Source organism: Anopheles gambiae, chromosome 3 (genome assembly GCF_943734735.2).
Source record: "Anopheles gambiae chromosome 3, idAnoGambNW_F1_1, whole genome shotgun sequence".
In the NCBI taxonomy this organism is placed as follows: domain Eukaryota; kingdom Metazoa; phylum Arthropoda; class Insecta; order Diptera; family Culicidae; genus Anopheles; species Anopheles gambiae.
The window spans coordinates 82,330,224-82,357,651 of NC_064602.1; the positions used below are offsets into that span (position 1 = coordinate 82,330,224).

At 43.2% G+C, this 27,428-nt stretch overlaps 1 protein-coding gene across 2 annotated transcripts in view; it reads right to left on the reverse strand.

The window, feature by feature from the left end:
- Window positions 1–27,090, reverse strand: part of LOC1278243 (MOXD1 homolog 1) — a 59,299-nt gene extending 32,209 nt beyond the window's left edge. The window contains exons 1-2 of one of the 2 annotated variants that reach the window (XM_061658202.1): window positions 26,922–27,090; window positions 23,403–24,712 (exon numbers count right to left, since the gene is read on the reverse strand). In XM_061658202.1, the coding sequence (XP_061514186.1) occupies window positions 23,403–23,810 (408 nt within the window). In that variant the 5' untranslated portion in view covers window positions 23,811–24,712; window positions 26,922–27,090. The remainder of the gene's footprint in view (window positions 1–23,402; window positions 24,713–26,921) is intronic. The other variant, XM_061658203.1, reaches the window with a different exon arrangement.
- Between the last annotated feature and the right edge of the window lie 338 nt (window positions 27,091–27,428).

A 27,428-nucleotide genomic window follows, 5' to 3' on the forward strand; every position in this document is an offset into this window, starting at 1 on the left:
TAAAAGCGATAATCGAACTTCTTCCAAGGTTTTTTTTTTTATTCTGTTGGATCCTTCTTTCCAGACCGTCGTCACTTCAAAATGCTTACCAGCGAAACGGGTTTTTGGAGGGAATCGGATAACGACACTCACGGTCAAACGATTGGATTCGCAAATACGCACACGGAGAGCCCGTGGGTCCTCTTGGTTGTACGGTTTGTATTACCACCGCCAGTTTTACTTTTGATTTCCGCTGCAGGTGGAATTCGCGCACTGCGGCTGGCTTTTACGAACGGTCACCGTTCGCCCGGGCGGTTTTGCAAGATTCTCATCCTCACCCAAGCGGATATTAAACGCCAACCTCCAAGACTTTTGCCTTAGGAAATACGCTAACAGGCACAGTGGCTACAAATGTACCGTGGAAACAGAATTGGGTACGAGTTGGTCTAGCTCCTTTGAACCTTGAGTCAGTGTCGTGTTCTTCCAGACATTCTTGTTGGAGAAATAGTTCACGATGAAAAATCTCGCAAAAAACCTGAACATAAAAAGCGTCCTAGACAAACAGAGGAATATGTGAGTGCGTGAGTATGTGTGCGTGTGTGTGTCTGGTTGGAGAAACCAAAAATAAAAAAGACGATTCCCCAAGCAGATGCGAATAAAACGTGCACCACTGGAGGGAATCACCTTTTAAGACCTGTGAGGACTAGCCATAAAAAAAGGATGCATACCTTTGGGGGGAACTTGGAGCGATAAAAATCGCTCTTTTGCGCTTCTGACTTCTACAGAGATTGTATCCAAATTCCAGGCAACGCTTTGTTCTTTGCACTCACCCTCTACGGCTTACACAATGGAGAAGAGCACGTTAGGACGCGCTGAATTATGATTCTCACGGCAAGACGGTAGAGTTGATTCCTCTTCGAGAGCAGTCTTACCTAGCTTAAATTGTGTATATTAATCAAATTTCACGTTTAGCATTTTTATAGCAAAATAAAATAAAAAGTTTCATTCAATTCAATTACGAAAGCAGCACATATCTTAGAAGTGACTTTATATCTTCGAGAAATTCTCGATCTCGTCCATCTATTTACTATCCAAGCAAGTTTGTGAAATTTACAAGAAATTCGAGGCGTATTAATTGGATCAATTTCGAAAGCAGATTATTTACGACGAAAGTTTCAAGTGTACGTTAACCATTTTTCCAAGGCACTGCCGGGTTCGGTGGCTTCTGCAGTGGGGCACAGGTGAACGAAAGCGACATTTATGGTACAGAACGGATGGAAGAGCTATCGCCGAGCAAGGTTCAAACATTCTGTCCTAAAGTAGCAATTAACGGCAGAAGGCAATTACGGGTGGCTCCCAACGAATAGGCACAGTGAGCATCTTCCCGAACAGGTCGAAACAAAATTAGCTACTCCAGGAAATCCCACGCCTTCCTCAGGGCGGGAGCGCCAAGGTGAGGAGAGTATTTTAATTTTCAGCTGAAACATCACTCATTTACCAGTGAGCCGGGGGGAGGGGGGGGGGAGGCGTAGGGCGAGCTATTTTGACGGCTGCGGGGTAATTATGAAAGAGGAAGGAGAAGACTTAATTTGTGTCCTTCCTGCAGGGATTCTCGAGCTCACCTTCAGTACCAGAAAATTGCGAAATCTTCTATTGTTGGCACAAATTTTATCAGAATCTCTAACTACTACAAAGCAGTGGTTGGATATTGGGAGAAGCCTGCCTCCTGTTGATGTGGGGGGACTAACGAGTCGTTGATTAAAGACTTCGGCGGTGGAAAAACATTAACAATTGATGCTTTCTAGCTTATTTCCAAATCAGCAGTACACTGCTGGCCTTACCCTTTCATCTTGCAACAATGCTGAAAACCATGAGCGCTGCTATGATAATAACATCATTATAAGGATTTTGGCAATTTTTGAATTTGCGACCAAATTAAACAGAAACGCAGCAGAACGCGTTCGCCACGGAAGACCCATAAAAGCAACGGGTCCTACCGTTCGATTGAAAGACGTTCCAGCAAACACTTGCCTTTGATCAGGACGGCGAAACGTTGCACGAATGAAATCAATTGCTTCGCAGGAAACGGAACCGGGTAACGATTGTCGTTATGACGCGCCCATCGTTTCCGTTCAGGTCGCATGGTGTTAAATGTGCGATTAATTTGTTATTGGTAAAAATACTTTTTCTTCCTTGAACATCATCATCATCAATATTGGTACTTCCAATATGCCCAATCATGTCAAGTACCCGTGCGCGGCTTGGTAGGTGTTACACAATAAGGACCTGCTCGCTCAATGACGTTTGCGAAATGACTATTTTGATTAATGCGCGTTGATCGTTTCATGCGTTCGTTTTTGGCCGTTATCTGAACAGAGCTTTCTTTGTGCTCTAGTATCATTTGGAGGGTGTCTTTAATGTAGAATGAACAGAGCAATAGCAAAATCGCACAAAAAAAAATCGCAATCATGACTATTGCCAGGCTTTTTTTCGCTTGTCGCTGTCAAAATTGAACGTAAAAATAAAATAAAAATCCACGAAAACTTACGCTGGTCATTGTGATGGTTCACAGAATTGTCTGAACCCGGTGGCAGACACGGCAAAAAGGTGAATAGACTGGATGCATAAATAAAACCACTCCACTGAGATTTGATTGTGATTGTCTGGTGGCATGGAATGTAGAATAGAAAATAGAAATAAAACAGTTCGAACGTTCGAAGTCCATTAAAATATGTAGATTAATGGTTTTTGTTGTTCCTACAAAAAACCCCTGCTTTCTGTACGTTTCATCTTGCATCATTGCAGGGACACAGCACAGTTGTTGGAATGGAATGGAAAGTCATGTGTTGTCAGTACTCATTGGTTCAAATGGTATTAGGTCGTCATCAATTTAAGAAAATCAATACCATGAAGTACTTGTTCAAAATTTTGTAAGATAAATCCATGACAGGCGGCACTCTCATAGGAAGGTAAGAGGACCCACTTTTCGATACGTTACGCAATTTGAGACCGTTCAACGTAATGGTCACCGAGATTACGTTTGGATTGACCCATATTACAAAAAAAAAATCCAATCAATTGGGGCAAAAACTGCTAAGCTTTTACCGGACATTAACGTTACGGCAGGACGGGGAGTTCCTGCTTGTCGTCACGCACTTGTTGAAGTACCGGGCGCCGGGTGCTGAAAGTGTTTGGTCGATAGTTCCGCGAAAAATCCTATTTTTTTTGGCCCACGTTACATGTACGCACACAATCCTAATGCCACATGACATGTGAGCATAGGCAGAGCGCATTCTCGGAAGAGCTTGATGAAGATCCCATCTCGGGTACAGCTTTTAAAAACCTCAGTACATACAGAAGAGCAAAAAACAAAGACCTGCTAGAAAAGGTCACCGGTACATCTCAAACGTTAAAGAGCCTTTTTCGGAACTACTTTAACGGGAGGAAGTTGAGCCTGTGGAGCGTAAATGGGCGATTTGTGTCGATCTCCGTTCGGGAAACATTATTGGAACCAGCAGGATTGATTATATTAATAGAAGGTGAACAGTGTGGCTGTGCCTGACAGGGAGCACAAAAGGCGAACAGCAGCACAGAATATGCTATCAAAGACTTCGCGGGACGCAGTGGCTGTAGCTCTAATCGGTGGTCCATTTCCTGGCGCATGCAATACCGGCGGCGCCATCACACCCTACATCCATCCACTTATTCTTCTTCCATGTATTGATTTTGTGTGTGCGTGATAAACGATGACAGTGGCATAATTTCGCCGATTATTGTTTTCCTTCGCGCAGAAAGTAAAAGCATTTCCTGGTATTGTTTATCTGCCGTGTTAGACAGGACTGAGCGAACCCAGCCGTGTTTCATCAGCAAGCTTGTTTGGCAATATGTGGCCCCTCTCTCTCTCTCGTAGTTCATTTCCAAGATCTTTGCAATATATTGTGTTACTTTCCGAAAACATAAATCAGCCAGGGGAGGTTCCGAGTTGAGGTTCCGCAAAGGGTAAAGTTGAAGAAACCACAAATAGATTGCAGAAGTTTTATCTCCGTCGTGTTGTTCTTGGAATTGAGCTGATAATAGTTTGGAGCTGTAAAAGCAGGTTTAATTACTTACGGCGACAAAGAATGCTGCAGTTCCATAACGTTGAGAGAGAAGACTAGAATACATCAACGTGGCGCGGCTAGCAACAACGTTACTCAGAACGTCAACTGGTGCGAAAGTTCACCAAATAGTAGTGAAGTTATTGATGTTCGCAAAGCATCCGAAAGCCCCAAAGGATACTACAACACAAAGGAATGTTAAGAACCAACGTTTCTGCAACATATCTGGTGCGTACCTTGGGGGTGATTTAGTATTCCTGGAAGTAGGAGCGTTTCGCCTGGCAGCAGTGCAGAGAGATAACGATGCGCACTAGTTAAACTGAGGTAGTATAAAAGTCCGCAGCGCTTTGCATTTATCCACCTGAGTGTGAACTTGAAGTATTATGGGATTTTGCTTACGATATAGGTGATTGCACTCGTTCCAAAATTCGCGTCCATCGCTGGTTGCTAGAGCTGAACGGAGTTAGAATGTAGGTACGGTGCAGCTTTGTACCATAGATCATCCCGCATAGTTCTGTAGAATGCGATACCAATCTAACCAACAGGACCTCTCGCGCCCGTTGGCTTCCGGGATACCCTTTGAGTATTGGTGAAATTCCGTCTATGAAATTTAGACATACTTTTTGAATGTTCCCTCGTATACATAAGCCTAGCCGGACTGGGTCCCTGGACAGTTGGAGCGATGCGTATTAGCGCAACATGACACGAGGAACATTCTGATTCGCTGTGAGGTAGGTCGCTTGTAGTAGGGGAAAGCGGGGCAAAATGGGCATGTTAAGCAGTTTACTGAATATTCCATTGAATATGCCACAAAACACAATTATTCATGCATTATTGTATGCCTCCACTATTTATCTATGGATTAAAATTGCCACATAGAATGAAAACAACTTAAAATCATGAAAAAAGTGTAAAATAAAAGTTGATGTTTTACGAGAAGCTATTTTGACACGCGGGGTAAAATGGGCATAGCCCTGGGGCAAAATGGGCATATGTAAACAAACTGTGAAACGTCAGAACACTGGGGTAAAATGGGCCACAACAACTGCGCTTAGGTAATGGTCTATGCTTTTGCGCACCGTTTCGTGAATTGTATTTTCGTTCTATCTTTTGTTTTGCTGGTCAGGAAAGCCCTTAAAATTCTTCCAAAAATATGTTATCAAAATTAAAACAGTTTTTACACGTTTAAATCTACAAAATCGATTCTTTTGAAGCTGTGTCTGTTATCATTATTGAGGCGACAAATACAACACCATAGCCTCACCAAACGCCATTTGTCAAAAGTATCTGCCCATTTTGCCCCAAGCGTAACTGCCCATTTTGCCCCACGTGCAGCATTTTTGTATTTTTTGTTATATTATTAAAAATACGCATTCAATCGCCTTGCTTTCTTCAGACAAATTGTATAGAAATATCATATCTTTAAAAATATACCATGAAAAACTTCAACGCATCCCTGTGACACTGGGTTAAGCTTATTTTCGAAGTGACAAACATTACATCAATATGCTACTAAACCTTATTTTGCACTTTTCTTGGTTATTTGTTGTGTTAGGGTTATGTTAGGGTTATGGTGTTCATAAAACACTCTAATGAATACATTTTGAGCATTGGAAAGTAGCTTTGTAGTCAAATAATGCTTAAATAAAGGGTGCCCATTTTGCCCCACATGCCCATTTTGCCCCGCTTTCCCCTACTTAGCGTGCCCATCGCACGGTTCGTTGACGGTATCGTAGTGGACTAGTAAAATCAGTAGAGTAAAAGCATAGTAAACGCTTCAAACGTGTTGGGATTAGCTACTCCAAAAGCAAGATGTACAGTTTCCCTCGTCAGATTACAACATCCCGAGGGGGGGGGGGGGGGGTGTGTGTGGGTGCGGAAGAGTCGAATGTGTTATAACACTTAAACCTCTTGCTAACGAGCTCCTGCACTACTCTCTAAGCTAGTATCGATTAGCAACAAAGTAGAACCATTGTTTTACAGCATCATAAGAAATAAAGCTACACAAGCTCTACCGAGATAAGGATTGAGTATTCCTGCTTAGCAAATGTTCCATACCGTACGATCGTATGTGATGTGAAAGTTTCGTTACGATGAAAAATGACAAGCGAATAAAACTTAAGAGAAAAAACCCAAACACACACACACATGAGCGCGTTGACATCGTCCATCGACCGGTACCGGCGCGCACGGTCATGTGATTTCAGCAATTGGGATGATTTATTAACGAAACGATGGTGACCGAAAAGTTGTCCTGAAGTCCAAAATCCCAGCAAGAGGCACGAAGCGATTTTTTGTCTTTCCATTCCGGTGACTGTCGACGGCACAAATCATCGTTACATCGTCAGCGAGGCGGATGAAAAAGTGTCCCTACAATTGGAACCGTCATTGAACTAGACCCGCCACAGACAGCGGAGGGATGAATGTTTGTAAAAACGCTGAAGCTGGAAAGACGATTCCAGAACTAAAAAATTAAAGCCTGTCGTTGGACAGAAAGCTACAAGAGAGGTTATTTATGATGAGCAACATATTGATTTTTCTTGACGGCTTGTAGTGTGTTTTTTTTTTTTGTATTATTTCTTAAATAATTTTGAACCATTAATGCTTAAAAGAAGCTTCTGGCACTAATGCCAGGATGTCTCATTTGATTTATGCAACATTCCGGGCACAATCTTTTACCACTTTCGAATCGATTCCCACATTCCCAGGAAACCGTACATGCAAATGTTCGCCTTTGCGTTTTGTTACCTTTCGTTCTAGGAAGCTGTACTACACGTTACGGTACAACAGATGCAAGAATTTGTGGCTGGTCGTCGGCGCATGTGGTGCCGCATGCAAATGGAAACTGGATGGAAACTATTTCATTCTGAAAATCGATCCCATGGGGGCTTGAGCATATGCAGCATTACTACCACTCCCGGAGAGTGAGGTAAAAATTCAATCTACCGCGTAAGCGTATGCAAATGCGTATGAATGAGAAACGCGCCAGTGGCGTGTATGGACGGTGTGCGGCATGATTGAGATTTTTGTAGCACATATTTTCGTTATTCAATGAGGTAAAAGCGAAACATGATGAGTGCAAATACGGAAAACGGGGAAATAATGCTGCAAGCTTTACACAGTTGCGGGTGTGAGTGAGTGTAGCAATCTGACATGTTTTAGTACATACATTAGAGCGTAATTTATGTGAAATGGAAGAATAATCAATTTTTAAAAGCATTGCATGACGTAACGAGTTGATGTTGAGGACATATGTCAGAGGAATGTCAACGACAATACTAAATACAATCAATAATAAGGATTGTAAATTCATCTTGTTATGTTGTCATATTTATGACATATTGTGACACGTTAATGATACGTATTGGTTTTTTTAAATACTTCAACATTATCCTTGTCTGTCTGGAAATATCCTACTAGCAAGTTACACGGGAGGAACGGGAGAGTATGAGATACTTCCTCTTTGTGTTTAAACTTTCCGTTAGCACACCCAGATCACATCCCCTTAAATCCTTCTCGTTTAACATTGATTAAAACTGTGCCTTCCCAAAAAAAAATCCAAAACATTAACCATACCCAATGCATATACACTTTCGCTTTTCGCCATTTTAACCATCGGAACTCGTGTCGCTGTTCATACACCGGAGGCGCCGTATATGCAAATTCCTCTGCATTCATCATCCTTTGTTGCGGATTAGCTGCGGCAGGTTTGCGTGGGTGGGTGCAGCCCTCCCACCCCACCACATCCAAAGCACCTAAAGGCCTGCATAATCGGATTTGTCGAGCATTTTTCACCGATGGGACAGTCATTATGTGACACAGCAGAGATCGGGGGGAGCGTCGTGCGTTGCGGCGGAAAACACACCACTCGGCGCCGGAATTCGTTAGCGCATCAATCATTCAGATGAAGCCCTGTGATTACTATTTTCCTCTACACGCGGGCGGATGATTTCGTATTATATTGATGCTCAAAAACAAGAGAACAAAGAGCAGCGCGGTGCACAAACTTAAAGGAAAACAGGGTTTTTTTTCTTACTAAGTTTAGGAAAATTTCGACATTCCAAAAACGTCGGCAGATGTGAAGAGAACTGTTGAACGATGGTTCCAGTTAAACGAATCAAATTTTCGGTAAAAAGGTAAAGCTTGTGTCATATCAGTTTTTGTGTCCCAAAAACAAACATGTGAAGCTTTTCCCCGTTGTTCGTACAGCTGTTTGTGTTCCGGGAAAAGTCAAGCCTTAATGCTCAGCCCCCTCCCGCCCAATACATCCTCCCAACTACCGACATCTCGTCGGATGGATGGATTTACATTCTCGAGTGATTGAGCTTCATTAAGAGGAAGACATAATCAAGCTTCCAGTTTGTGCCCGATCTACCCTACCACAGCACCCAACGAGCGAGCGCCGGGAAACAATGTTTATGATCCCCTCTGAAGCGTGACGTTATCCTTGGAAACACTGCATGTTGAGCGCAAGCAAGTCCTTGGAAGGCAAACGATATGGCACGATATTTTTCACGCTCGGGCAGACTCGTTCAATACGCACCAGGCGATGATGATGGTGGCTTGTGTGTGTGTTCTTATTTCCATCCGGATCAGGATCAGCGCGTTTGTTTCGGCAAAAGTTTTTGGTACGTACTGAAGCCTGGAGTCAAAAACTGCGCATCAAGAAAGGAAAGTAAGCCAAAACATTGAAGACTTTCGTCCCAAAAACTGGGCAGGATATGGTTTGGGCGATTTAGAAGTACGTGAGTGTCACTTAATCATGCCTAGATGGAGAATGCTGGCAAACAGTTTGAAGGGATTTATTTATCTCATTGCCTATGGAGAGCGACATGTGAACAGTCTAATATTTTCTAAATGATGGACAAGGTTACACAATGTAAATGAAGGGGAAAATTCAATGATGCTTTTTAAAATAAATATGAATATATCCCTAAAAATTTGTGTAAAAAATAACTAATACTAAATATTCAACAGCTTATTGTCAAATGAGCAAGAAATCAATGAGTTCAACGTAAGTTAAAAAAAGAAAAGAAAATAGTACACTTAAAAGTAGTTTAAAAGAGAGCTTCGTATATTAACACTCGTATTTTTAACTGTAAGATTCTACTTCTATCTATGCAATGATACTAGTAATGATCATCCATAATGAAGAACCTTCCAGACAACAAGACATAAACAAGTGTAATAAAAAGGTAACTAATTTAGCTTATTAAGTATGATAAAATTGGTTAAAGTCCCATTTAATCTGTGGTGATCTTGGGTTTGACATCCCTGATTTGCGCGACGAAACACTCAATCGAGTTCGACACCTCAGCGCGAACAGTATAAATATAAGCGAATTTTAGTTTGTAAGAGGACTCTGAAAAATACACTTGATCAAAGCAGAACGCTCGGACACATTCCATCACTTGCTCCACTGAAAGAAATAAAATACGCAGAATCGTACATTGGTGACCCCGACGTGATCGCCTGGAGCTCGACACAAACGTTCTGAGTTCGGCGAAATTTCAGTGCGGAAGTGATAAAACGGTCGAGTATAACGGAGCACATACATTACGTTTTTGTTTGACTCCAGTGACATTCAAGTGCACTAGTGCGAAACGCCGAAAGATAGCAAACTAGAATGGTTTGACTATCACGTGAGTTCGGCATGCTACTTTTGTGCAGTGTCTATTGCTTGTGCCAGTGTCCATTCAAAGATCCACACTAACAGCCTTCAAACCATTAGAAGAAAGGCTCTCGCAACAACGGTTATCCAAACAGCCACCGTGCACATAACGTCTACCCGTGAGTGCACAAACGCAACGGTGCAGAATATAACGCTCCGCAATCGTTCGTGACTTTTCCGAATCGATGTGCAAAGCTGTGCGTGGTAGAGTGCGCAAAGGATTTACTGTTATTGTGTGTGTATGCGTGTGACGTTACGTCTGTTCAAACGTTGCCACAAAGCGTTCGCGTGTATAGCACTACTCAATGTTACATAGTGAGTGCAGTAACACGAGTTCATCAGAGAGCGGTTCGTTAAAAAAAAAATCATTTAACTGATTTTATCTGTGAAGACACTTTTGCACTGCGATCATCATACACCAAAAGTGTAAAAAAAGCAACAGTGTTTCCCATCAATGTCCCTTTTCCACCCAAGTATCCACCGGGTGTCGAGATTTTTCACGGACAACATACTGCAAAAGTGAGGAAATTTTCATCGATGCAGTCATCAGTTGCAGCCAACGCAAATTTCATCCCATCGTGAGTTTCGTGTCACATCACAAAATTGCAACCACCGAAGCAAACCTTACGGGTGACAACATCAACGACAGAACGAGTGAGAGAGAAGGAGACAATCATCGCAGTATTCTTCCCGTGACGCACGCAGCAGCGCATCTGAAACCGTGTTCCCGTGCGCCCCCCTCGCACCCCCTCTCCGCAGCAGCATCGACTCATCGGCACGCGCCAGCGTTGATCCATTGTCTTCTGCGAGTGTTCTTTGATGAAGAACAGAATTCAGCGAATCGACGTCAACAGGCAAAATCGGTGAGCGCGTTCCATTGTTATCGTTTTTTTTCTTCTTTGTTTCGTTTTGCGTTCAATTTCGTTTGGAAATTCGGAGTATAGGTTCAGATCGAACATACGTTTAGTAACAATAGCCTGATTACAGAGAAAAATGTTTCAACCAGAACAAACATTATCCCGTACGCCGATGAAGAGCTCAGAGCCCATCGAGATTCCAGCTACAACACCAAAAATCCCCCCTCGCTCCATAGAAAAGGTTTCCGCAAAACTTCCATGCTTTTGGGATGATTCCCCGGCTGCCTGGTTTGCTGCAGCCGAGGCTGAATTTGAGATAGCCGGAATTACACAAGAAAGAACTCGGTATTCGTATTTGGTCAGCACACTTCCAAAGGAAATTCTTCGAAAGGTCATGGATTTAATAACAAAACCCGCGGAAGATCTGCCCTACACAACGCTAAAAAAACAGCTAATAGAACGCCTCACAATCAGTGAGGAACAAAGATTATCACAATTGCTTTACCACGTTGAAATAGGGGACAGAAGTCCATCCGACTTTTACAGATACATGGTCCAACTCGCTGGCAATTCTGAAAACCTTTCTTTAGAACTCGTACGAAAACTTTGGCTTGCACGGCTTCCTAAAACAATAGAAGTATCGTTAATCGCAATTGACACGCGTGACGTAAACGAACTTCTCCGAATTGCAGACAGGCTTTGGGAGGTCACACAATCGGGTAGTATTTTTTCAGTCAACAGAAATGATCATAAACAACAACAACTCAATAGCCCGAGCGAGAATGAACTGCTTCGTAAAGAAATCGGGGAATTAAGGGAGATGGTAAAAAAATTGTCGCTTGCTTCACAAAATAATACACGAGGACGACAGCGCAGTCGCAACCGGGGACAAGGCGGCAGCCGATCGCGGACACCGTCGAACGCGAGAAAATATGAACATTGTTGGTATCATTTCCGATACGGAGCGGCGGCAAACAATTGCATCCCACCGTGTAAATTCAAAGATAACCAATTGGCATCACAGAATCCATCAACATCAAAAAACTAATAAACTCGACGGTATTGACGGACTACCCTAGAGTATTATCAGGCTCCTCTCCTCGTCTTTTTATTCATGACGATTTAAGTAAATACACATTTTTGATAGATACCGGAGCTGACGTGTCCGTCATTCCAAACAATTTGGTGGGGCGAGTTGCAAAACCCGAACAACAAGTGCTAGAAGCAGCAAATGGTAGTGCCATCACAACATATGGTACAAAGCTACTTCAAGTAAGCCTTGGACTTCGGAGAGTATTTAACCACACTTTTACAATAGCATCGGTCAATCGCCCAATCATTGGAGCAGATTTTTTAAATAAGCATGAACTACTTGTCGATCTCAAGTCTCGTCGCTTGATCGATCCAATGACCAGCCTAACAACAAAAGCTAAAATTGCTTTAGTAGATACTCCCACTCCAAAGCAATTTGTAATAGAATCTAACATATTTGGTAACATTATAAAACAATATCCTTCATTGACAGAACCTCCAAATTACAATAACCCTGTTCATCATACAGTTGTTCATCATATAGAAACAAAAGGCACTTTGCCGTTTTCAAAACCACGTCGTTTAGATCCTCAGAAGCAGAAAATAGCACAGGCAGAATTCCAGCACATGCTGGAATTAGGAATTTGCCGTGTGTCTTCCTCTTCCGCTTCATCGCCACTTCACATGGTTCCAAAATCGGACCAAGATTGGAGGCCATGCGGTGACTATCGACGTTTGAATGCAATTACTGTGCCCGATAGATACCCAGTGCCACACGTTCAAGATTTCACGATGAATTTAAATGGCTGTACATATTTTTCGAAATTAGACATCACTCGTGCGTACCATGTAATCCCTGTTGCCCAGGAAGATGTATACAAAACCGCCATAACAACCCCATTTGGACTGTTTGAATTTCTTAGAATGCCGTTTGGTCTGAGAAACGCAAGTCAAACTTTCCAGCGGTTCATGAACAATATTTTTCAAGATCTCGACTTTATTTTCGTATATATTGACGACATTCTAATAGCTAGCAAATCACAAGATGAGCACACCTCACATTTGCATGAGGTATTCAAACGTCTAGCCAAACACGATATCAAGGTCAAACTTTCTAAATGCGTTTTGGGAGTTCCGTCAATAGAATTTTTGAGCCACACCATCTCAGCCGAAGGAATTACGCCTTGTGCAGAAAAAGTACAGGTAATACAATCATTTCCAACGCCTAACAATTTAAAACAAGTGCAACGAATAGTAGGAATGATCAACTATTACCATCGTTTTCTACCAAAAGTTTCTGATAAACTCAAACCATTACACAATTTAATAGCTGAACTAAGCAACAAAAAAACTAAACCACAATTCATCTGGTCTGCAGAATGTGAGCAAGCGCTTCAGCAAGTGAAGCATGATCTTAGCAATGCTACAATGCTAGCTCACCCTAAACCAAACGCGGTATATTCACTCACAACAGACGCATCTAATTTTGCAGTGGGTGCGGTCCTACAGCAACACAACAATGGACAGTGGGAACCATTAGCTTTCTTTTCAAAAACAATGACACCCACAGAGCAAAGGTATTCCACTTTTGACAGGGAATTATTGGCAATAGTTCTTGGCATAAAACATTTTCGATATTTCCTCGAAGGTAGGTCTTTTACAGTTTTCACTGACCACAAACCTTTAACAACAGCTCTGACATCCAAAGCAGAAAAATCTCCTCGACAGGATAGGCATCTTGACTTCATATCTCAATTTACCGCCGACATTCAATACATTTCCGGTGACAGTAATGTGGTCGCGGATACTTTATCAAGGATCGGTGAGGCAAACTCAATAACCGATATCACCAAAAGCACGTTCCAAGAACACCAAAAAAGTGATAAACAACTTAAAATACTACTTAAAAGTTCTGATCAGGATAATAGTTCAAAATTTCAGCTACGAAAAATAAAAACAGCTGACACAGAATTATTCTACGAAACATCCACTGGCAAAAACAGATTATATGTCCCTGAACTTTTAAGAAAAGCCACATTTGAAAATATTCACAAACTATCACATCCCGGTATTCGAGCATCAAGAAAATTAGTTTCTGAAAGATTTTTCTGGCCTTCTATGAACGGAGATGTTGCAAATTGGACCAAAGCTTGCAACAATTGTCAAAAATCAAAAGTGGTTCGTCACACTCGTTCTACCCTTGACACTATTCCAATACCGAAAGGCCGATTCGATCACATCCATATGGATATTGTCGGTCCTTTGCCTCCTTCAGAGGAAAAACAATATATACTCACTATTGTGGATCGCTTTACCCGTTGGCCTGAATGTTTTCCCATAACAGATATTGCGGCAACAACCATAGCAAAGGTATTTGTTGAACAATACATTTCACGATTTGGTTGTCCTATTACTATCACAACAGATCGAGGAAAGCAATTTGAATCTAGATTATTTAAAGAACTTACACAACTTTTGGGAACCCATCACATAAAAACTACCGCGTACCACCCGCAAGCTAATGGGATGGTGGAACGTTTCCATCGTCATTTGAAAGGAGCAATAAAAGCCTGCGAGGACCCCGTACGCTGGATTAAATATTTACCACTAATTCTTCTCAGTATACGCACATCATATAAAAACGACCTTAAAGGAACTCCTGCGGAAATGGTGTACGGCCAAAACCTACGATTACCATTCGAGTTTTTCACATCTTTCAATACAAATCCCACAGAAGATATTTCTGATTTTATACGAAATTTGAAAAAGGCATTCCAACACGTACAACCAGTAGCTCCTAAATGGAAAGACAATACAAAGCCATATATCCCGAAAAGCTTGGAAGATTGCAAACAGGTTTATGTCCGCGTGGACAGAGTAAAGACAGGGTTACAACCACCATATGAAGGTCCTTATGACATCATTCGCAAATGCAGAAAATTCTTTGTCATCAGAATTAAAGATAAAAACGAATCAGTATCCATAGACAGGCTTAAACCAGCATTTGTAACAGAAGAATTTGAACAACAAATCCCATGCAAACCCAAAAAACGCGTCCACTTCAATTTTTAATCATGACTCCGTCACTGGTGGGGGGTCCTGTGGTGATCTTGGGTTTGACATCCCTGATTTGCGCGACGAAACACTCAATCGAGTTCGACACCTCAGCGCGAACAGTATAAATATAAGCGAATTTTAGTTTGTAAGAGGACTCTGAAAAATACACTTGATCAAAGCAGAACGCTCGGACACATTCCATCACTTGCTCCACTGAAAGAAATAAAATACGCAGAATCGTACAAATCTGAAGTGCAATAATAAATTACCAAATCAGGCAATCGCATTATGCACACTAACTAGGCCCTGGGGAAGGTAATAATTATTTTAAACATCACCCAACAACCCACAATAAAAAAAACCGTTGCTTCGGTTATAAATCAAACCATTTATCCGCCATTCTTGTGAAATCATTTCCCATGAACAAAATATACCTAAAAAACAAGTCTAGTTTACTTTCAAAATCTGGAAAAATCCCAGTTTTTCGTACGCACACGCCGTCCCGGACGATTCGAAAACAAACTTACCGAGCGGAACTAACTCCCAAGACCATAAACTGCCTCTCTTACTCTTGGGGTTTGATGTTTTCTTTCCCCCTTCGATTAACATCCGGTCAGCATAAAGGGAGAGGATAGCGTGAGGCGACACAACGAGAAGTGTTGGCAGGCTGCGTTATCTGACCAAGCTCTCCAAGCAGAATGACGGACGGAAGAAAGGTTTAGATTAGCACGGGAAGCTGCTCGCAGACCTCGAAGCAGAATCAAAGTAAATCGAGAACACCCTTTTTCGAAAAAGTAAAAAGAAACAACACACAAAACTAGCAAACCTTACCGTGCCGTTCCATTCGGACCCCGGAGTCCGAGGTTTTAATTTTAAGCCTTCACAAAACGGTTTGCAATAAACTGTCCTACTGCAGGATGGAGATTCGATAGATTGCCGAGGATGGATGGTAAAAGGGCAATAATGAGTGGGGCTATAAATTTTCGCGTCCAGTGTTTTTGTTATCGTTTCCCTTCACTCTCCTTCTTCTCGCTATTTTTGGAACGTTCTGGACAAGCTGGACGATTGTTTCTTTTTTTCCGCTGTATGTTGAGAATCTGTTTTATCATGTTCCCCGTTGATTGGTTTTATATTTGGACACTTCCAACCAACAGGTTTGCACAAGATGAGAGATAATTTAAAATCGGATAATTAGGGCTGTTTATCTTGGTGAAGCGTGGATCCATATACCCGTGGTTGCGTGGCTCGAACGATAAGCTGTGTTTGATTTGAGTTAATGGTATCATTTGGCTTTTAAGTAATCGCAATAATTCACAGGCTGGCAAATAACAAGCCAGCAGAAAATGTGCATGGCGCCCCGGCGCATTTCTTTTAATTGCTTTGAGGCTTTAATCACAACAACACCTCCACTGCTGACAGTTGAGAGCAAATTGAACGAAACTTTAATGAAATTGAAGCGATTACACAGCCCCCCGGCGTTTGCTGTTGACGGTTGGTAGTTGTCACGTCATTAACCCCACCGCAGACCAAATTTAAACCCGCCGCTGTGGGTTTAATGGCTCACTTCATCTTACAAATCTCTCCCCTCGATGATCATGGGGACACAACACCGAGCATACATGGATTTTAAATGACAAATAAAAAACACCTGTGCATCATCGGAAAAATGGTTTCTTCCTGTTTCGGGTTTCACAATTGGCAGTTAACTTTAATGTTCTATTCCATATGCAAAACAACACCTGCAACAAGAGACAAGAGCGGATAAAGCATTTTTATGTCCCACCCAGAAGTGACTCAAACACTGACTCCAATATTTGTTCCTGTTTTGGCGGCTGCTAAATAAATGAATGAGAATATTAAATTTGAGAACGTATAGCTACTTTAGCGTGAGAAAAAGCGTCCGACAGGGTTGGTAATTCATTCCAGATGCCGAGCTTTTGCCTGACACTGCTTGACGTTTCGTTGGACCGGGTCGCGAGTCGTGTGTGGTTATGGACAAAACGGGGGACGAGGTATAGGGTAGCATATTTCCCCACTGCTTGCTTACGTATGCATCACACGGGCACCGAGGCACGATGGCATAATTTCACTGGCTGTACGTTTCTCCACAGAAATCTGTGATGGAGAGGAGGAAGCAGCTACAACAAAACCAGAAAAAAGCCCACAATGAAGCCTTCTGTTTGCGGTACAGTGACTCTCCCCCATCGAGGGGGAGTAGAAGAATGCTTTGCTCAATTCCTTGTGGCTTCTTGTCTTGGCTGTTTGTGTTTTTTGTTTTTTGCTTAGCTTTTTTCACCTAGAATTCCTTTCCCGATAACTCACCCAGTTTGCCGTAATTCCAAGAGAGCCAAGGCTCTAGGTACGCATGTAGAGGTGCAGATTCGGGAATCAATTATTAATGTCGTTGACTGCCAACCAAGGGCACTGGCAAGGCACGCACGCACACGGGTAACTGAATCATTTGTGCTTGTTTTTCTTGTGTTTTTTGGGTAAATGATTATCAACATACACGTCCGAGGGAGCAAAAGCCAATTATGGTGCCTGCAGTCGGTAGGCAATTTTCGGCTCCGGAGCTATGGTGGAGATCGTTTTATGCAGATTGTGGATAAATGGTAAGCAGCTAAGCCCAACATCTCTGCATTATTTGGCGTCTTGCGGCAGGACCATCTTCTGTCACAATGTAATTCAAGTTGGTAGACTATGTTATAGGCAAAGACTGAAGTGGTTGAGATGAAAAAATTGCTAGAGTTTGGGATGGCGATAGAACTTCTCGACAGATGACGCCAAAACGACATCGTGAGCGATTGTTTTTCGACCTCAGAGTGTAGAGATTCAAGAGACAAAGCGGAATAACCAACAAATACAAATAAAAAGTGTGGTTACGACCAGTGAAACATATCCAATTCAATTATCCAATTGATTCCCACTAAAGCCTATTAGAAGATGCATTAATATTCCTCTCACCATCGAATCAGGCACTCTATCTGTGTGGTTGCCGACAGTGTAATGTATCAGGAGGAGTTGGGCTTTCCATCGCGCTCTCCCTTCCAGCAAAGAAAAGAAAAAAAAAACAGGTAGCTATCATTGCGGTAGCTCTCTTCGAAAAATCAAAATTCCTTAACTCACTCCAGTGGGCACAGTTACCGATGGTCTTGTAGAGCCCCATTCACTAAAAAAACAATGCCCTTTCCTTCATACCAACGGTAAGCTAAGAGTCTTCAAAGATGTTGCTGTTTACGCTTCTCGCCCGGGAGCTTCTTTTTTGGGGGTTGCTTAGTATTCAAGAAGCGCTACCGATTAAGAAGGTGCTGCTTTTACCGCCTCGCAAGCGCTAAGTAGCCTGCAGCAAAGCCACTCACGGTACTCGAGCTGTCTGTCCCGCTGCTTGCTTGCTTGCTTGCGGTTCTGCGCGGGGTTGCGGGTTTTTTGACGATTTGCTGCGAATTTCCAAGCACCTTTCACGGATTTTGAAGCACAAAACCAAGAAGTGGGTGTCTTCTATCCCGTAAGCAGACACGGGCTAAATCTGGAATTCCTGAACAGGTAATTTTATTTTCCATTCCTGCAAGGAAGCGAATTCCTCCAAGCTTCTTCGGGGTGCGCTGTAGCTCTGTGTGTTGGAAGCTTTAACCACGTGACAGTGTGGGAAGGACAGGCGAAAAATGTTACCAAGAAAAGGAAGCTATTCTTGTGAATTAAGTTAGGCGATTAAATTAATGCTTACGTTTCGTCGTACGTTCTGAAAGGAAAGGAATGCTTTGTTGGCGTAGAATTCATCTCAGGTTAATGCAGTCCACATGAAGTAGTATTAAAACCCATTACCTGCTTTCATTAAAGTGCATAATATTGACAGCGTCTGATAAGCTTTGCAGTAGACACAGCTATCTGTAAAAATCAACGACACTTTTTTTTCGTAGAATTGTATGCACTTCTTTCAGTTGTGCTTCAATTTCAGCTGTAGCTTTTTATGTGCTTCAAACCAAACAATAACGTCGAACAAAAAACCATCAAGTCAATCAATCCGATAGCATAAGCCCAATCCAATCAATGCGCCATCGCCCAAACGGCAGCGAACAATCAAAGGTCATATCAGCAGGAACCAAAGGCTGCGACTGAAACTGTTTGACAATGGTGATGATGGTTCCGGGGAAAAGTTTTTTTTTTTGGGCAGGCAAAATAGGAGTCAAAGGCACGGAAACGGACATGGATGATTTGGGGACAGGATCGATATGTACATTTAAAAAATGACGATGGATAAAGCGGCCCCTCACTCGGCTGAGTGGTTCACATGCTGCGAAATATCGATTAACTTCGTTCGCCACTGGACGAAATGTGGTTTGGCAGGCTGCACTGCTTTTTTGTTGTGAGAAATGTGTTTACATGTGGTACGAAAGGCCGTTTGTTTCATAATTAAATTTTCTATTCACAAATTAACTTTATGATCAGATAAATTGAAACTCTAATTCCAAAGATTGATAAGGACATATCAAAACCTTCAGTGCACATCAATACTGACTATATGATATTACATACAATTTATAGCATTGGATGCTCTTTGATCAAGAGAGTCATAAGGTGAACAGCAACAACGACAGCTGCATTGCAAAACTTTACCAACCAACATATGATACTTCCTTTTTTTTAAGTTTCCAAACTGTGTTCCGGAGTTGTATCATCCAATGGGGAGGGGGTAGTAAACAATTTACCTGTTCTTTGTTTACCATCTTGAATTTTCTTTCTCAACACTCACACACACACACACGCATACACAGCCGGAAAGGTGTCTCTATACAGATCTTGTGCCCTGCTGTCATTCCTCACACAGCAGATGGAAAGTTTTGCGAAGCCGAAAAAAGGACACAGTTGCGCGCTACTTCCAGCAACAAGCAAGAGAGATGCGCTCGTTGATGTGGCGGCGCACCCCGGTAGAGGTACACACAGCGTAGATGGAGCAACGACGACGTGCCACCAAGAAGTCTTCCGCTCCCGGTACATTTCATCGTTCACAAAAATTTACGTACAGTACCCAACCCACCCCACAGCGCAAGGGCCCGTAAGCTGTTACGCATGGCTTTTACTTCCAGGCTCTCTCTCTCTCTACTACTGCACACGCATCAAGAGGTATCCGGTGTGGATCAACCGTTTTGCAGCTGCCGCGCGCGGTAAAGCAAACCGCAAAACGAGCCCCGCAAAGCAGCAAGAGGAACAACCATAGAATAAACAGCGACCCCGTAAATAAGAGGCAAACGTGCATGACACGACGGATGGCGCGGACGAAGTGCACGAAGGAAAGATGTGTAAAGTGGCGCGCGTAAAGGTACGCAAATGTCTTTGAAAAGCGGGCAGAAGGGGGAACGGAGCCAAAAACGCTACGCAGCGGTGGCTTCCGAACAGCTGCCTTTTTTTCTTCTTCTTTTTCTTCTTTTCCCCTTTTTGTTAAGGTTTATTAATGAGCGTCAAGTGGGATGGATCCGGTGTGTCAGCTGCGGTGGGGTTGGAAACGGTTTCTTTTAAAATATTCCGATTGTTTCAAAACCAGCGCTTCATTATTAGTTAACGTAACTTTGCATTGTGATAGGCAATTAGAGAGAGCGAGAGAGACAACCTCAAGAGTTGAAACATTGAATTTTAAAATCCTGGAGGTTTACATATATAAACAAAAGACAAAGCAAATAAATGAATAAACTTACACAATAAATGTGTTAGAATCAAAATAAATTAATAAATGGGCCACAATCTGTACAAGTTATCCACTCTGCCAGGTTTTATTGCCTTTTTTAATTGTGAACCGGTCAAAACAAATCGTTGATCGTTCTAAAGAGCGTAGTAACACCGGCTGCCGGCAGGTATTATATTTAATATCTGGCCACACGGCATCAATTTTCCGACTGCCTCACTGGCCGGCCTCACTTGAAAGCCCCCCGCACGGTTCCACTTGAGTACCGCGACCGGAACCGGAATCACGAGCCGCGACCGGGTCGCCGCGTGGCTCGTTCCGCGCTCGTGGGCACTGTGACGAAATTGATTGCATTTCGGTGCGGAGATGCGGAGAAAGATGTAACGAACTAATTAAACTACACCCGATGCTCTCAAAGCGGCGCAACAAAGCAGTGTAGAGCGGGTGAACGGGTAAAGAAGAAGAAAAAAAAAGCTGAAAGCTGGTAAGAACATAAACACGCTGACTGAAGATGTGAAGAGCTTTAGGCAAGAGAGCGCGTGCAAAAGAGGAACGCTGGAGGTTGGAAATAATCATAAATGTTGCGCCGATTTTCGTTTCTATTTCGAGTAGTCAGTCGTTTGTCCGAGACGGTTATTACAGCCAAGGCTATCTAGTGGTGTTGAGCTTTTTGTTGGAGGAGGCTTGATAAGAATCGCACAGAGAGAATTCAATTTCGAGCCTCAATTTGTAAGAATGCGGAGAAGGTCACATTGAATAAAGAATATGGAAGTTATTAAGCTAGAATGCAGTAAACTAAGAAGAAATCTTGGATATGCGAAGAAAAAACATTAGAGTACAGAAAACTTATTATGGAGATAGTTATAACACACAACACACGTAAGAAACAAACAAAAAAGTTATATAAAAGTTAGTACGACAAATGAACAGCACAAGGGTATCAGATGCCCTTCAAACGAGCAACCGTTTCAACCCTTTACGCCCATCAAAAGGTTCATAGAAAGACGCACAGAAAGATCAACAGAGACGAAGAAACTCATCGCAAGAATATCATTCTACTACTCAACCACAATAGAAGAACGCGTCGATCTTTGCAATAGAGAAAGAAAGCCCAAGCAATAGAAAAATCAATGTCTGCTGCTCGCCTGGATAATTCTCTGGAAGCGATTGTTTGATTTCCAGCACTCCCGGGGCCTGGCACTCTGAAAGGTCGACAAGCCATCGGTGACCCACTGTTGCAAGGGAGACATAATGCAAACGCACCGAAAACCGATACGAAGCCAACGGTTCGTCCGGTTCGTCCGGTCGGAAGGAACGGTGTGGTGGCGCCGGCAGTAGGGGGAATTTAATTTACAAATCCCGGAAAGAGCCGTCACATTTACGCAGCCAATAGATCCTTCTTCCGGGATTGAAGGATGCGGGGAGGATAGGGACATACGACGAAACCGGGCGAAAGATTACCCGTTTTATAACACAGCATTCTTGTGTCCTTTTTCTTTCTCTTCCGGTGGTGGTGGTGATAAGATCAGAGTATTCTGTGATAGTGGTCATTTCATGGTTCCTGGACTTTACTTTCCTTTCGAGAGTTTCAAAGCATAATACAGGGTTTCACACTTTATCTCAAGACCGCGGGACCTCTTCCCGAATCTGTCTTAGCCAAAGCCAAGACTGCGGTATGATGCTTGAAAACGTTGATGATACCTGAATTCATCGGATGCAATGCTGAATCTGCGGCACATTTCTCGAAACACACTGGTCCGCGCCGAGGACATGCGGCCGAATATTTTTTTACACGGATAACCTTTGTGTACATCTATGTACTGAAAACAGTAAATTATTTTTTAGTGTTTTTACCAGAAAAAATTATTTAAACAGTTCAAACTACTTTCTTAACACTTGTAAATATTTTAATAAAACAAATATGCATTCACTCATTTTATTAAATTGTCTTTTTTGGTAAAAACACGAAAAAATAATTCACTGTTTTCAGTACACTGATGTACACAAAGGTTATCCGTGTAAAAAAATATTCGGCCGCATGTCCTCGGCGCGGACCAGTGTGTTTCGAGAAATGTGCCGCAGATTCAGCATTGCATCAACGTTTTCAGGTATCATCAACGATTTCAAGCATCATACCGCAATCTTGGCTTTGGCTAAGACAGATTCGGGAAGGGGTCCCGCGGTCTTGAGATAAAGTGTGAAACCCTGTATCGTTTCCTGTGTGTTTCCCGAGTGTGACTGTTGTCCAGTTTGGATGATTTTTTTGTATATGTGAAAGCATTTTAGCATGCGCTATGGCACTGGAAGAAGTCAATTTCAATGGTTCGTAAGATGTGAGATTCGAGAGCATGCCAAAGTTTCTTGAAGTCACCTGTGACCAGGCATTGGAGTCGATGCTTAAAGTTGGAATCTTTGTTTTTGCAGTGTGCTATTGGATGCTTTTTTATCCTGAGATTCGTGTTTGATCAATTAGCGTCATTAGTGTAGCTCAAGGCACGAGTTCGAGGTAAGAAACATTGAATCTTTCATTAGGTTTAGAATTCCAATTTTCCAGATCAAATATTTCAAGACATCCAATATCAGAAGCGGATGTGAAATATATGAAATTCCTATCCAACGGACAGGTTGTTCGGTTATAGAAAGGAAACCTTGATACATTGGCCCAATGCATCCCATATAGGGATTTCAGCTGGATCTGCCATATCTGCAGAGAATAATTAGTGCCAAATTTCCAGGAATGTCTTTAGGTACTATCGATTTTTAATCCAATGTTGCATTCGTGCCTTAGACAACATTTTGCCGTGTAGATGTCTTCCCTGTCTCGACACCAATGTTTAGGAAAAAACAAGTTCCGTAAAAAGGTAACAATAAATCGCATTCGATTGGTCTTTTTGAGGGTCGCAAAATCCCTAGGGCTTTAAATTCCTCCTAAAAATAGCTGGAATACCAAATTCTTTGCAAAACACATACAACCGGGATAAAAGGATATTGGGTAAACCGAAATAAGAACAAAGATACATGAAATAACTTACCAGCACGTTCGGTTTCCCGGTGCGATCGTCGACCCACACCAGCACCAGATCCGACCCGGCCATATGCTCCGACCGGTGGGAAAAGCCGAGCCCCATAAAGCCGCGCGTGTTGGCGGTCGCCGTGAACACGATGTCCTTCTGGTCGATGTGCCAGTCGAGCGTGTACAGCCCGTTCGGGTCCATCGCTTCCGAGCGCGTCCAGCGATGATGGACTGGTTCGATCTTCGACGGCACTGTCGCTGCCAGCCCCATCCCGTGGACTGCTGGCAGCGTCAGCAGCATCGTCGACAGCAGCAGCAGCAGTCTGGCGGGTGGTGCCGCCGCCGCCGCCAGCCACCCTGACGGTTGCTTATAATTAGCTAATGGACCGTAGCACGGTTCGCGAGCCTTTCGAACGCAAAGTGCCATTATGATTGGGGCAGGAGCTTTATTCGCAAATTCCGGCCAGGGCAGGGTTTGCCGATTTATATCTTCCTTTGTTTTACACACTTTATTTTAGCAATTGGATACTTTTTTCACACACATTCAACGGCACAGTGCAGAAGAGGCAGCATGGCATTGATATTGGTATCGGATGAGGACTTAGTCTCCTCCTGTTTCTCACAAAAGGGCTAAAAGCGATCACTAGTAAGCTGATTCTTTCCGCACAACGCCGGATGATATAGAGGAAGCTTAGAGGTTGTACCTTTTCCCTCTTCTCACACTGCACACTTCCAATCGATCACTTGGCACAATTACACACACACAAACACACGCACACATACACGGTTCGTCTTCGTTTCGCAGCCTTTCCAGTAGCATCAACTAGCGCTCAAAACAAAGATCGAATTATTGGGCAAGGGATAATAATCAAGCACTTATTTGCTTTAATTATACCATCAACAATAATTTACACTCTACCGAAACTTCGCTTCACTGAACCACACTCCGAGGGCCGTTTTGGGGAGTGAAAAAACGCGAAAAAATAGACACACACACACACGCGAGCAGCATCCACGCAACTAGAAGAACAGCCTCCCTAGATTGCTCCCCGCGGGGGGGTTTTTGCTGGGAAGAATTTGTTGTAATTCCTTACACCCGGCCAGGCACCCAGCAATCACTGTTTCTTCCCTTTTGTTTTACGCAGCTCCAGTGCCGAAGGTGAAGCGAATAATATAATCACAAACGGCAGCAGCAGCAGCAGCAGCGGGCGGAAAACAGCGCGGGTGCCGAATTATTCACTTATCGATCGTGGGGGCCCCGCTTAATTAGGCTTATCTTGGGGGCCGTAAAGCTCGATCGTGGCTAGATCGAAAAACCCTCACCCCCACCTGCGGATTAAAGCGAAAGAAAGACGTTAAAATAGAATAGATAGGAATCGAATTAGAAATTCAGGCCACCAGGTTGGTGTGTCTGTGTGTGTGTGTGTGCGTGCGCGTGTTTTTGTTTTATTCCCACACGGAAGGGAATGGGTATGCAAATTATTAATTTTTCTGCGTCTTTTCGTCCTCCACATCTTCTCGCCCTCCCCTCCTCCTTTGTTGAGCATTTTAAATCGAGTTTCTTCATCGCCCGGTTCATCTCATGGGTTCATTCGAATTAGAAAAAAATTGTTTCTACCCCAGCAGGACATGGCAGTATGCTGAAGCGTTCCAATACGATGGAGCGATTACACAGCGAAAGGGATCGAAAGTTGCTTCGATTCCAGCTGATAGGAAGCGGTCGTTGACGCGCTTTGATGGATAGCTGTGTCATTTCGGTGAAGGAGAAGCGGCTTTAGCGGCTTCAGCTTCTTAATCTCTATAATCACCTACACACCACGATTATGTCGTTTTGCTTGCACTGTTTTTTTTTGTTGCGAATCGTTCACACACACACGCGCGAGGGCGCGTTAACCCATTACAGGGTTTTCCAATTGAGTATAGACTAGCAGCATACTTTTTTTGAATAGTCGCAATAGATTCTTGACTAGCATCCTCTATTTTTGATTACGAGCAGTGGATTATTGACTAGGAGCAATTGATTTCAGCAGACCGGTTGCTGGCGCGGAGTGTTCAGATTGTTTTTAGAGGTTATCGGTAGGAAATCTAAAGCAAATTCGGTAATTTTCATTAAAAACAACTTTTTATTCACTCATAAATTTTATTAAATTCCAATTTTATGGTTGAACAGTCAATACTTAGAAAAATATTTGATTTTTGGTTAGAAAAACTGAGTTTTAGTGTGTTCAATTGTAAACCGATATTCGATCGAAAATCGATAGAACTACATCTGGTCACTCTGGAAAACTTGCTTAATCTAGCTTTTGGTTAGGTTATGCCTGTGGGTTAACTACTGCATATTTCAATTCAGCCGTTAAGTGCTTTTGTGTTGTATTGTGCATTCATAAAATCAAAACAATAGCACCAAAAACCTATCAGATAAAATATATCTTATTTTGTGGATGATATATAGCAGTAAAACAATCGCTTTTAGCTAATGAGCGGATGATATTAAATATGATCCACAGATTATTATTCAAGTCGATCTGTCACACCGGGTATTATAAACACGACGCTCTTAGGCTGTCATGCAGGGACCTGCTGAAATCAATTGCTCCTAGTCAATAATCCACTGCTCGTAATCAAAAATAGAGGATGCTAGTCAAGAATCTATTGCGACTATTCAAAAAAAGTATGCGGCTAGTCTAAACTCAATTGGAAAACCCTGTATAGCGGACCATTGCCAAAATGCTAATGGGATCTTCCGTTCCTTCGGGGCAGGGCCACCGTGTGTCTGTTTTGTCGTTTTACTTTGCTTGGCCCCTCTATAGTGCCCGCGCGCGGAGGTCCCGAAAAAACCGTGGGAACTGAAACTTGTTGCGAATTTTTGCCTTCCACACACACACACACGCCAATCTTCTCACCCGTCCCACACGGTCTTATTCTCTTTTGTCCGCGAATCAGTGTCCCGATCTTCGCCCATTTCTCTCCCCCACCCGGGGGACACGACACACACTCGGGCGCGACAAAGGCGCTGCAAAAAAAAAAAAATTTGGCCAGCAGTGGAGTTTCGCGATGTTTTCGTTTTTGTTTTCGCATCCCGTCCTCGCTGGATACGTTTCTGCACTATGTCGCTTGCATAAAGCCGCGGCTGCAAGCGAGAACGGAGGAGGATAAACAGAAAACTAAAATAAGCAGCAAGCAGCAGCAGCAGCAGGTCGCGGCGACGGCGACCAACATACACTTGGTTCGGCCTGGTCAGGCGGGGGCACAGGGATCGTCGAGCAAAATCACAACACGGAACAGGCAGCCAGAAACAGCACCAACAAAAAGCCGGCTTTATGACCCCCAGACACACACACACACACACACACGCACACACCGTACCGGGTGAGTAATAGCTATCGTAAAACGTTTTTTTTACTGCAAAAAGAAAAACACAACACCGCGCGCGTATCATTCTCGTGCTGGCTCAGTGTGGGAGAAGCGCGAGCAGATCGATACACCGTGAGAATGACAGCGGGGGTAATAAAATGCACATCGCTCAAAATTCACCAACCTATTTCGCGCGAAGTTGACTGGAACTACAACAACAAAAAACTACACTCACTCGTTCACCGTTGAAAAGGACGCGCGCGAACAAACCGTGTATAGAGCGACGCACTTCGCTAGAACGCACCTCTTGCGAGCTTGCCGGGTACCGAGGCTTTGCTGTAGGCTGCGTGCGCTGGGCCTGCTTTGACCCCTACAGTCGCGCGGTGCCTGCTGCACATCTGCGCGAACGGTACGGGCACACGCACACCACTGTAGCCGGCGTAATGTTTTGCCTTCCTGCTTGCTTTCGCTCTTTCGCTCTCTTTTTGCCACACGCGTTTTCTGCTCTGCTTCGCACCCGTTCCGCAGTGTGTTCGTTCTTTCGGTTGCGGAGGGAACGGGGGAGAGGATTTTTTGTTCTTTCCCGCATGCTTTGGCCCTATCTTCTGTTCGGTGTGCCGTAAATTTCGAGGGCTCGTGGATAACAGTCCTCAACCAGAAGAACAGCCGTGTACAAAACAAACGCAGCACT